The following is a 12,278-nucleotide window of genomic DNA, read 5'->3' as shown; positions in this document are numbered from 1 at the left end:
GCGTTCCAAACAAGCCGCTAGGGGGTCCAAACTTATAGTACTTACTCTCTGCCTCAAGGGCTATCTACCACTCAAAAATCATAACCACAGCATGTCCAGAACACGAGATATCAAATATTGAGGTTCTGCTGCAGTACCTTAGCATGCCGCTAGGGGGCCCATTATCGAACTTGACCTTCGTTTTCCCGACCCCTATCCACCTACCAAATATCATCGGGATCCATCCAAGGCTTCTCGAGTTATACTGTTAACACACAGACAGACAGACTCACAAGCCTAAAACATAACCTTAGCCATTCTGGCAAAGGTAATGGTTCAAACCTGTATGCATTACCAATATTTGCTAGTAGAACACATGTATGAGACTAATTATTGCACTAATATAAAATCCTTAGCATAAATTCTGAAACCGTACTCACAAGTGTATGAGCTCTGTTCTTTGCCTTGGCTTGTGACCTCTCAATATTTCTTCTCTCTGTCAATGAAGGAAAATAAAGGTCATTATGAGAAAAATCGTTTAGTACAGAATCTCTGGAAAAGTATGTAAGATATAAAATACTTTTATTTCATACTTTTAACACATGTATATACTGTCTACATCTTACCTGCATTCTTTCCTCTCTCTGTTTCTGAAGAAGTAGTTGTTGTTGTTCCTTCTTGATACTCTAAAAAAATCAAATTGTGCACTGTTACATGTTTGGCTTGTACATTGCAATTGGATCAAGTAATTCTGTACTACAAGTCATTCTCAGTCATTCTGTACTGATTACAGGTATACTTGACATGCACTTTGCAGGTAAGTCAGTAGGGGGCAGTCATGTCAGGTGAACTACTGGGGTATCTAGTACAATCTACTTTTGCATTGCCAACATCATTACATGAAGCATATGCATATTAAAAACATCAATATGACTTCTGCCTATACTAGTACTTCATTTGGTGAAAGTATTGCTCATCATACAGTAACCTTGAAAGTTGCCAGATTGATCTAAATCATGCAATGTTGTAAATATACGTACAAATAATCTGTAGGCTCAGCTCTCCAAAAAGCACAAAGAGTGACAGCAATTGCATGGCTCTAATCTTTTTTAAATTTAGTATTAGATTTAACCCTCCCACAGCTGTCTTCTGTGCAAAATATTGTTACATGGCAATCCCAGTAGCAGGGCGACTAGGTTAATACATGTTTTTGTACATGTATTAAGTACTCACAAGCTGTCTTCGTTTCTCTGTCTCTTCCACGTGTTCTTGCCTGTGTGCCTCCTCTAGAAACTGTGTTAATCCTGAAACAACAAAACCATCAATGAAGTCATTTACATCAGGGTCTCACAACCATCTTATAAATAAAATAGAGGCAGGGAGCATCATAAAATTCCCTAACTTATGATCTACTGCTTACCAAGTCACAAGTTCTATCTGTATAAAGTTACATCAATGAAGTGGTGGATTACTCGTTCCTTTAACAAAGACTGGACTTGAGGACAATAAAAAATTTGGTCAAGTCCAATTTTGCGTTGGACATTAAAACGCAAGCCTGAAGTCCAGCCTTGTTTGCTTTGGTCCGCTCCCAAAGGTTGCTGGCGATCAAGGCTGGACTCCAGGCTATTATTAAGGCTCACCTTTGTTTCAAACTGATTTCTACCAACTCAGATGGATTTACTAATAGTTACATGGTTAGTTGAAAGTTGACAATGTTCCAAAATGTGTCATGTAGTAGATACATGAGGTGATCTTATTCTATGTTCTGCTTATAAGAAGTACCATCAAGAGGTTACACATTACAACATTAGAAACTTTACTTACTGGGTGAATCTGGCACCGGCTCATGGGCAAAGTTTTTGGCTGTAAGAAAAACAAACATGCAAGGTCACTCAAATTATTAAGCACAAGCCTATGTTGACATGTATCTAGTTGATATATGGTAAATTCTAAAGAATCTTAGAGAAAGTATCCTTACTAAATACATAGTTTATTATTCAATAGGTGCATATATGCTATCCTCTGAAGTTAAAAAGCCTTGTATGTGTAATACTTCATAGTTTGTGTTTCTAAAAACATTTTGCAACAGTGGGGAGGGTGGGACATAGAAACTTTACTGCTTTAAACTTTAATACTTTCAAACTTGTATTATTGACAACCCCTGTTCTTTGCCCGATCCCAATACTAATTTTCCACGCTAACATAAAGAAATCAAGATAATTTCTATGATCTTTAGTAATTTTGATATTACACGTACGTTGAAACGAAGCACTGGCGACTTTCAGTCTCTGCCGGGTGTCTCCGGACACAAGCCGAGATTCCATCGGCGGCTGAAGAGTTATGGACTTCCAGAAGACTTTGGCGTACTCCACATCTTCTTTGGACGAGCCGCAAAATATCGTTTTTCCAGTCACGGGAGTATCGATGTGACAGGAATCTTCGAAATAATTTTCTTCATCAAGATTGACATCCAAAGCAGGCGAATTTTCAATCACGTCCGCCATTTTGGATATCGACGCCGTTGCCATAGGCAACTGTGGTTCAATGACCTCAATCGTGTCAGAGTTCGTCAGCTTACCGGTTATACACACGCATATGCAGGAAGCCTTGTCTAAGTCATGACTTATACCGTATTACATCTGCGTACTTTGCAGACATTTGGAAAGGATAAAAACATACATTATTTCGTGGTAGGTTTGGGCATCTTTAAAGCTTTAGAAATTCTATTCGAGAAGTGCTTTTGAGGAAAATTTTGTATAAAAGAGTGGCTGATAATTAATGAAAATGTCGTTTTTGATACTTTCTATCCATAAATATCTGTAGGCCAGTGCTAGCATTCTTTCTGTCACAACAACGTATACTTTTATGCAACTGAAACCCTATGATTTCTTAAACACGTGCAGGGTAGACAATTTTTCTGACACAATTACATAGATGCAAACAGTATATACATGGCCCAAGGGCGTCTGTGCATAACGTCCTTGCATGGCTTGTAGCATCACGTTATCAGGCATACACATATAAACGTGTACGTGTAGAACTGGCACCACAGATAAAGTCTTCACTTGTCTGGAAATTTTTAAAAGATGGGGGACATTGAAAGTTATCATTTTGTGTGGCGGAGAACATACTGATTTGTTGACATGGATGGCATCCACTTTGTGTGCACACAAAAACTGACGAAAACATGCCAAGAAAAAAGCTGCCTTCATTATGGAATCTAAGTGGTCTGGAAGCTTGCACATATGACTAAAAACACAGAACATGGTATACCATGCTGTAGATTATTTATTTTTGCTCATCGTATCCGTTCCACTTTGACTTTAGTGGGCTTCTCTCATTAGTATCGACTTTCGTATATTATATTGCCAATTCATTGCTTGTATTTTGCTGATTTCACAATTCTCTATTACGTTGTAAAGATTGGATGAAATATTTTTGAAACATTGAAGTGCGCGCGAATGTCACACGTATGATCAATTCAGTCTAGCCGGAGTATAAAGGCCATGTTGATTTGATTATATGGATGGCATCTTCTAGGAACCCCCAAAAAATGCGAGCGAGCGAATGAGAAAAATAGCCGAAAAAAGTTGCCCTTATTATGAAATCTACATGGTCAGGAAGATTGAATAAATGACTAAACACACGGGATATGTTATGCCAAAAACAGATTCTTCATTTTGTTCTTTCACATCTTCTTCTGTGATCTTGGAATTGAGTCTGGCACCCTATTGATGAGTTTCTGTTTTGTGATATATCTTTTGCAATCTATAGCATATATTTGCTCATTACACAGATGCATGGCACGAGAGTATGGTTGTAAACTCATTTTTTGTTTGTTGAAATGGCCGAAAATTGAAGCACGTGGATGTCATCCATATAATTAAATCAACGTGGCCCAAGAGTAAAACATACTTGGTTTCTTCGGTTGTCGATTCTATGATATACACGCTGCTTTTGTACAGCAATATTTAATTTTCAAGATGAATCTGTGCCTATTATCTGCCACCTGGTCTAATTTGTTTAAGCGACACGGTCCATAAACTCTGCCACGGTACATTGATGGAAAATGAGAAGTGTGTACATGTGTATATTAGAAAATTTGCTAAACTCACGAACGAAGCCATGATGCTCTTGAATACCAAGTGTTCAGGATATATACACTGGTACAGAGGTGCTGTTGTTGGCCAATTGTTATAGTGAGAAATATGTAGTAATTGCCGTGCAAGGACAAGAGACTATTGGAGAGCGCACCTTAAAGGTTTGTAACTTTTCTAGGAAATATTTTTGTTTTCTTGTGACAGCTAAGAACTTTGGTTTCGGACTGAATTTGTTTCTCCGCAATTGCATAAAATCATATAACCCCGCATGTACCCCGTAGCCCGTAGCACATGCATTCTTTCCGAAGACACTAGAGACATTGCGACTGGCGTGAAAATATATGAGTGTCATAACCCACAAACGCCGAATAAAGGGGGTATTTCACTGAAGCTGCGGTGGTGTTTTAGACCCTTGGTGCACGACCTTGGTACTGCAGCAAAACGACGTCTGTTTCTGTATCTTTTGTTTTGGGCCTGCTATCTCGTCTTGGTCAACAAGGGATTTAGAACTGAACTGTTTTTATATCTAATATTCTTAGTATGGTCTTGATGTTTCGTGTTCTCGATGAAATGTGTGCTAATTTCCAAATAAAGTCCTTGTATGCACAGGCCATGCAGAGTCTCTTCGTTGTAGATTTTGTAACTTATTTGACGTACGATCATTTACACTGCCTATCATCCGGGATGTCTCTACCCACTAGGAATACACGGCTGATGGGAACAAAAACAAGCACACAGTGAACACCGAAGCATATATTCATTAAGTCACAGTATAAGTTTCACAATTTTTGAATATCAAGGAAAGAGAGGAAGCTAAGTAGACCCCAAATGAAACATGACAGTCAATGACCAGAGCTAGATCTAGAGTATGAATACTTTAAAGAAATTAATTCTGTCGAGTATAGCAATATCACCATTTCAACAGTTGATAAGATTCCTCTAAATACACTTGCAGTCCCGACAATATCTAAAGTGAATTTTAAGCTTACTGCGGCTGTTTACATCCGTACTCTTTTATTCCCAAATCCTTTTTCCTGCTTTACGAGATATTATAATACCAAGTCTACGATTTCATACATTGCAAATTCAGTCTTCTAATCTTAATCACTCTTAAAGTATACGATTAAAACCAAGTAACACGAAAAAAGACATACCTGGTCAATACAGCAGGTAGTTAAACTTTAAATATTGATGAAATATCATCATCCTTTCAATAAAAGATGTAATCTAAGTTTAGTATACATTGAATGCCATTCCAGACAAGTTCTGCCGCCCAGAAAATGCAGGAATGTTTTTCTTTTTTTTCACTTTGGACCAAATGTCATATTTTGAATTGCCTTATCTTTTTTATACTAACTGGCCCCGACCTCTAAAGCCATGTTGTGCGCTCAATCTCTCTAAAATCGTCATCTCTTACAATGAGACTACCACGGCCGTTGCTTATCTCAGCTTCATGTATTTCAGCCCTGTTGTAAGCCTGGCATGTACCTTTTTGTGCCCCATGAGTCTTCAAGAAAGTCACATCGACTCGTCTAGAAGCCTGTAAGTTGTAGCTTGATTCAGCGACGCTTTGGGTACGTACTATCTTTCGTTTGGGATAAGGCGAATCTACTCTCCTATGCTTAGTTATGTGGGGTCTACTAACTGCGGCCGTCATTGGTGTGTCCATCCCGTAAGCACCTGCCATGGTGGCTTGTCCATATGGTGTGATGACATCATCTTCTTCAATCTGACTGTCCCGAATGACTTCGTACTGATCTTCCACCGTTTCGTATGCATGCTGGGACAACCGGTCAGGGTCGACGTTCTGATTCTGATCTTGCACATTGTCCACTTTCCAAATCTTATATGTGCCCTTTTTCAACACAAGGATGAGAAAAAAAGACAAGGCAACTACAGATGATGTTAAAAGCGTGGTTATGACCAGATCTAAGTGGTTGATTGAAATGTTATTGTTCATATCTGAGCTCAGTAAGTAGATTATTTGATTGTTGCCTTTACCAGTCCTTGTCTGTGTTTCTGTAGTATAGGACACGGTGGTAATGATACTAGGATCACTGTTTAACGAAGTTACGCTGAGATAAGCTGTGATGTTCACATCGCCCGAAGACGAAGTAAACATCGATGTGCACGAAACTTGCTCACCGCGCCATTGTTGTAGTAAGATTGGACTGACTATCAGAGAGGATACAGTTTTTCCCACGAAGTTATCGGTAGTGTTCTCTACTTTTGAATAATTTATTGATGTATAGCTGCAACATGTAAAGCCTTCTGGATTCATGTAGAAAGATGTGGTAATGTTAAAGTCTCCAAGGTAGACGTTTCGTACTTCTTCAAATGATACGCTCGAGATGACAAGGTTTGTATTATTCGGCAGAGTCCATTGGATTTGAGGAGGTCCTTCTTCCCAATACATTTCACACCGAAACGTCCGACCATAATTATAATCTTTTGTATTTATGATAACCTTCGGAATAGGGCACTGCATGGATGCTGTCACTGCATTCGAAAGTTCACTCAACTTTGCGCCACGTAAACTATCTGGGTAGACACACGTTAGTAGCTTGATATGTGAATTTTCATCATCTAAAGCATTCAAAAATGATTCAATGAACCAACGAAGAGAACACGTGCATCTGAAAGAATTCTTATTCATATCTAAGTTAATATACTTCCAGACGTCGAAATTATCCCAACTGTCAATTTTGACATGCTTTTGCTGTAGACTTGTGATCTGATTGTCCGAAAGATCAAGAGTCTCTAATAGTGGAAGATGTAGAAAGGCCTCTGCTTCTATATAATGAATTTGATTTTGGGACAAATGTAAAGAACTAAGAAGACTTCTTCCCTTTGAGGCCGGGAACCAAAATCGTCTCACCACCCTAAGATTGTTACCGTCAAGACGTAGAACTCGAAGGCTTTGCAGGTCATTGAAACTGCCTGAAATAGTTGAATATTCAAATATCAACAACCATGCTATACGTTAGTGATTACGATGCACATGTATCCACATTTATTATAATATATAGTCATACGTCTTGAAATATCTGAACTGTAAAATGACGCATCTAATAGATGTTGATGATACGATATGACAGAGACACACATACATTAGTAATATTGAGAAAACATTAATGGTTTGTAAGGATTTATATGAATTATGTATCACTTTTGACCTGGCCATTAAAGAAGTGGATGGGACATAGTGGAAACAAGTAATGGACCCCCCTTCTTACAGATATACATGTATCTTCAGGCTGCATAATTTTGTACGAGAAGCTATATAAGCTTGTTAAGTATTTGGTGAAGAAACGTTTATGAACATTAGACTTACCTTTGTCTATGGTATGGATTTTGTTGTAGCTTAGGTCCAAGATCCGGATATTCCAAAGATATTTGAAGTAGCCTGCCTCGATGACGTCGAGTTTGTTCCAAGCTAAGTGCAGAGCAACCGTATCTAGTTCATAGGCACCAAACGCCTCGTCTTCTATGAAGGCTATTTCGTTATGAGTTAAGCTCAAATGTCCGCCGACTTGAACAAGCCACCTCTTCCCTAGGTACGTAAGCCGGTTGTGGCTCAGTGAGAGGTTGTACAGAGACGTGAACCCGTCAAACGTGTTGTTTTCGAGATATTGAAGGTCTCCTGAAACAGAATGAGCTGTTATCAGTACAGAAGTATGAATGAATGAAGACCTTTGTTGCATGCATATTTTTGCCACATATGGTTGAGTACGTATACAGCTGCAAATCACAGCAAGACATATATTGTTAACATACACAAATTAACACTTCAATTAAAGAGGTTCATCTTCTCGCTTTTCAATTATAGTAGGGATAAAAGACTATGTTCTTTGAATTGAAAGGTTTTTCTACTTGCATTTGGAACATCATTTTTTTACAGTCAATAACAAGAGTTCGGAGACCTCATACCTGCATGGAATATTCATTTTTAGTAAATTTCTTGTTGTATCTTGTCTCAGTGATTATGCAAATATGACTGATTATGCAAACATGGGTGTAAATCTATTCTAAATGATGGACTTCTGTACCAAACTGATAGAATGAATTGTACATGTAAAAGTCTGTTCATTTGACAGAATTTCATTTTATAATGAATCATGACCATCTTGACAAAGCTGAAGAAGGGAAGAGAAAAAGGTCTGTTCCTTTGGCAGATTTTCATTTTATAATGAACTAGAGTTCCACGAACACATACCTTTGCCAAATAAACCAGGTTTGTTATGTAGAATGATGTCTGTAGACATAAATGTGTTACTCATTACATTTTATTTTATATGCCCGGAGTTGGTTCATAACATTTCGCCATTGCTTATACAAATTAGATCCCTATTTACATAATGATATTGAATTGTATCAAGCATCACTTAAGCTATCAGCATACCAAAAATCATGATGATCCTTTCATCCCTTTTTGACTTATTCTCTTTCAAAGTAGGAAACTAAACCGGCTCCTGCAGTTCAAGAAAAGATGTTACCGGACCCAAACATACACCTCTTACTCTCTGCCATCTTTCTCAGTTCCATATGTGTCAAGTTTGAAAGTCCTATCCCGGAATGCAGTGGATTTATCAACTTTCCGCATTAATTATGCAAATTGTTAATTTATATAATTATTATCTCATTGTGTAAGTTGTTACTTAGGATATCTACATACCAAAAATCATGACGATCCGTCATCATGTTCATATTTTGCCATTAATTATGCAAATGAGATCATCATCTGCATAATTAATATATATAAGTATTTCTTTCTTTCTCAGCTACAAATGTGACAAGTTTGAAAGTCCTATAAAGGAATGCAGTGGATTTACAAACTTTCCTCATTAATTATGCAAATTAGCTGTTGATTTGCATAATTTGAATTCCATCATGTAAGTCTTCCCATTGGCTATCTACATACCAAAAATCATGACGATCCGTCAACACGTTTATATTTTCTCATTAATTATGCAAATGAGGTCGTCATTTGCATAATTAATATGGATTGATTTTTCTCTCTTTCTCATCTATATATGTGACAAGTTTGAAAGTCCTATCATGAAATGCAGCGGATTTATAAACTTTCCTCATTAATTATGCAAATTAGTTGCTGATTTGCATAATTTGTATTTCATAATGTACATTTGTACTTGGGCTATCTACATACTAAAAATCGTGACGATCCATCAACACGTTCTCGAGTTATTCTCGTCCAAAGTTTGAAAGGAAATCGGCGACTGCAGTTCCAAACAAGCCGCTAGGGGGTCTAAACTTATAGTACTTACTCTCTGCCCCAAGGGCTATCTACCACTCAAAAATCATAACCACAGCATGTCCAGAACACGAGATATCAAAAATTGAGATTCTGCTGCAGTACCGTAGCAAGCCGCCAGAAGGCCCATTATCGAACTTGACCTTCGTTTTCTCGAACCCTACCCACCTACCAAATATTATCGGGATTCATCCAAGACTTCTTGAGTTATGCTGTTAACACACACACACACACAGACACACACACAGACTCACAAGCCTAAAACATAACCTTAGCCATTCTGGCAAAGGTAATTATACAAATGACTATCACATTTACATCTTATCATATGCATGGCAATGTACACTTTTAACTAACTAAGTTACACATGTTACACATATGAAATCGTGGTAAAGTCACATTGCATTTCATGCAGGCGATAGGAAGAATGGAAATAGGTTTTGTAGAAGCCTTCTCTCTTTGCCATACCATCTACATTCAACAAATAACTTTCTCTCTCATATAGAATAAATAACACACATTTCCAATATCTCGATCTGTGGAATTTTGACAATTTTCATAAACTATTCAAACGTAACACGAAGCAAATGCACACAATTCAAAAGTGTTGTATAATTTCCATTCGGTTCCGTACCATGGCCAATGATAATTGAATCTCTTACCTGGTTCTATGTAGAGGAGCCGCAAATGTTTCAAGTGGCTCACGTCTGCCGAAGACAGGTGGCCGAGGCTATAGTTGCGCAGCCACAGCGATGGGGAGGTTTGAACACGTTGACAGGAAGGTATGGCATCCCTGTGTCGCGATGTCTCCACGGGATCGCAGACGGCACATGAGTCTCCAAACAACGGTGCCATATCACTGCCCGGAGGACACGCCGTATGAAAGAATCGACAATTGGGACAAACACCCATTTCAGACGACACTCTTCTTAAAGCGGTTAAAAGAGCGATGAGCAAGACGAGCCGCGTCATTTCTTACGGGTTCTCTAGTTCTGTTCACACTATTACTACATGTCGAGTCCTTTTCAATGCTTTCCTCTTGCATATGAATGTATGGTCGACATAGCGCAGCAAATTTAGGCAAGGACCTAAGGTAGACAATTACTTTTCTCCTAGGAGGTACATGTACATGTACATAAATTCATAGTATCCCGAAGACATCCTTTTTTGTAACATCGGTACGAACGATCCCTTGCATTCAAAACTTGTCAAAATATATGTGGATGTAGAATCTCACTTGGAAAAGTCGTAGTTGTGCGTGCTTACGTATTTCATGTCGGTACATCTTCCATAGTAGAAAATATTCTGTTCTGATCACAATATTACAATATCAATTACTGTTTTAATGTTTTCCTCTTGCATATGCATGTATGATCATAACGCAGGATGTATCTAGGCAAGGACCTAAGGTAGACAATTTCTTTACTCCCACGTGGCACATATACTACATAAATTCATGCCCCTTTTTTTATAACATCCGCACTATTACTTGTATTCAAAACTTGTCAAAATATAAATATATGTGGATGCCAATTCTCACTTTTTATATTTTTAATATTAACCCTATCCAGACTGGGCTTTTTTGGCATTCCCTGGACTGTGTGTGTGTGTGTGTGTGTGTGGGGGGGGTCATTCGACCCCCCGTCGTATTTTCAAAGCGGCGTACCGTACGATCACCAAACTTGTAGGAGGTGATATGCTCGTCGAGTTTAATAATTTCTGAAATTTATATGACGTAATATGACGTAATTATGACGTTATTAATGTTTTGGGGGCTAAAACGGGGAATTCCCATGATACCTGAATATTTCACACAAAAAGTTACCGATACAGGTTTCTTATCAATATCTAAGTGTTATAAGACTTCTGTTGTCAAAAGCCGACGCAACAACATCAAAATGACGTCATGAAATGACGTCATCTGTAGTTTAGCTATCCGCCATCTTTGATTATCAACCTTCAATGTCTTAAGATAATTGAGGAAAATTTTTTCAACATATAACAATAAACCCCATGAAAATGGATTAAAAACGTTCACATGAATGATTTCTGTCAGAAAATACCAAGTAGCGATGAAATCCGAGTGAATATATTAAGCTGGTTATACTTTTCATCATGATATTGTCTGCCATCTTGGATTTTGACCAATTACGTCATCTCATTAGCATAATTTATGAATATTTAATCATAACTGTTCAACTAAGATGTATAAGATATTAAAAATATCTGAAAAGAAGTTTAATCTAGCAAAAAATCTTCAAATCCCATGGTTTAAACCAAAATTAGTGTTTTTTTTGTAAAGTTTGCCTTTCAGAAACCTGTTGCCATGGCAACACGAAAAATCTTAAACTTACTCTTATTTTAGTAAATTTTTGCCAATAATATTCTTGGAAAAGTCACCAAGTTTGATTGTTCTAGCACAAGCCGTTTGGGAGCTATATGACGTCAAAGTTGCCGCAGGCACTATTAGCCCCCCCCCCCGTCTGGATAGGGTTAATTCATATTGTGTTTACGTATGTCATGTCGGTGCCTCTTCTATCGTAAAAAAGTTTCCCCTGATTTATGAATGTCACGTATTCATCACCTGACCAAGCATAATCATTTATTGTCCGAGGAATTATAATGCTCGCTTCTGGAGTGGAATGCCCCTTTAAGTGAGACTGGCCTGTGATAGGGTAAAAACATATGATGCATTTGGATTGCTTTGTTTTTCTTTCTCTTAGTTGTCAATTCCATGATATACACGCTGCTTCTCCACATCAATGTTCTATTTTATGATAGATCTCTACCTATATTTGCCACCTGGTCTAATTTGTTTAAGCGACACGTTCCATTCTGCTACGGTACATTGATGTGAAATGTGTGTACATGTGCATATTAGAAAATTTGCTAAACTCACCCCACGAACGAAGTCATAATGCTCTTGA

At 37.9% G+C, this 12,278-nt stretch overlaps 2 protein-coding genes across 2 annotated transcripts in view; both read right to left on the bottom strand.

Annotated features, from left to right (window-relative positions):
• The window catches only part of LOC118427948 (UPF0722 protein), a 4,011-nt gene extending 1,513 nt beyond the window's left edge, over window positions 1-2,498 (bottom strand). Inside the window, exons 1-5 of the mRNA XM_035837915.1 lie at window positions 2,237-2,498; window positions 1,804-1,842; window positions 1,213-1,283; window positions 606-665; window positions 420-475 (exon numbers count right to left, since the gene is read on the bottom strand). Coding sequence (XP_035693808.1) covers window positions 420-475; window positions 606-665; window positions 1,213-1,283; window positions 1,804-1,842; window positions 2,237-2,483 — 473 coding nt within the window. The 5' untranslated portion in view covers window positions 2,484-2,498. The remainder of the gene's footprint in view (window positions 1-419; window positions 476-605; window positions 666-1,212; window positions 1,284-1,803; window positions 1,843-2,236) is intronic.
• A 2,271-nt stretch (window positions 2,499-4,769) lies between these two features.
• The window catches only part of LOC118426973 (insulin-like growth factor-binding protein complex acid labile subunit), a 33,367-nt gene continuing 25,858 nt past the window's right edge, over window positions 4,770-12,278 (bottom strand). The window contains exons 8-11 of the mRNA XM_035836606.1: window positions 7,414-7,722; window positions 6,958-7,019; window positions 5,725-5,934; window positions 4,770-4,790 (exon numbers count right to left, since the gene is read on the bottom strand). Coding sequence (XP_035692499.1) covers window positions 4,770-4,790; window positions 5,725-5,934; window positions 6,958-7,019; window positions 7,414-7,722 — 602 coding nt within the window. The remainder of the gene's footprint in view (window positions 4,791-5,724; window positions 5,935-6,957; window positions 7,020-7,413; window positions 7,723-12,278) is intronic.

Source organism: Branchiostoma floridae, chromosome 12 (assembly GCF_000003815.2).
Source record: "Branchiostoma floridae strain S238N-H82 chromosome 12, Bfl_VNyyK, whole genome shotgun sequence".
Lineage (NCBI taxonomy): Eukaryota > Metazoa > Chordata > Leptocardii > Amphioxiformes > Branchiostomatidae > Branchiostoma > Branchiostoma floridae.
This window is presented reverse-complemented; position numbering and strand designations above follow the sequence as displayed.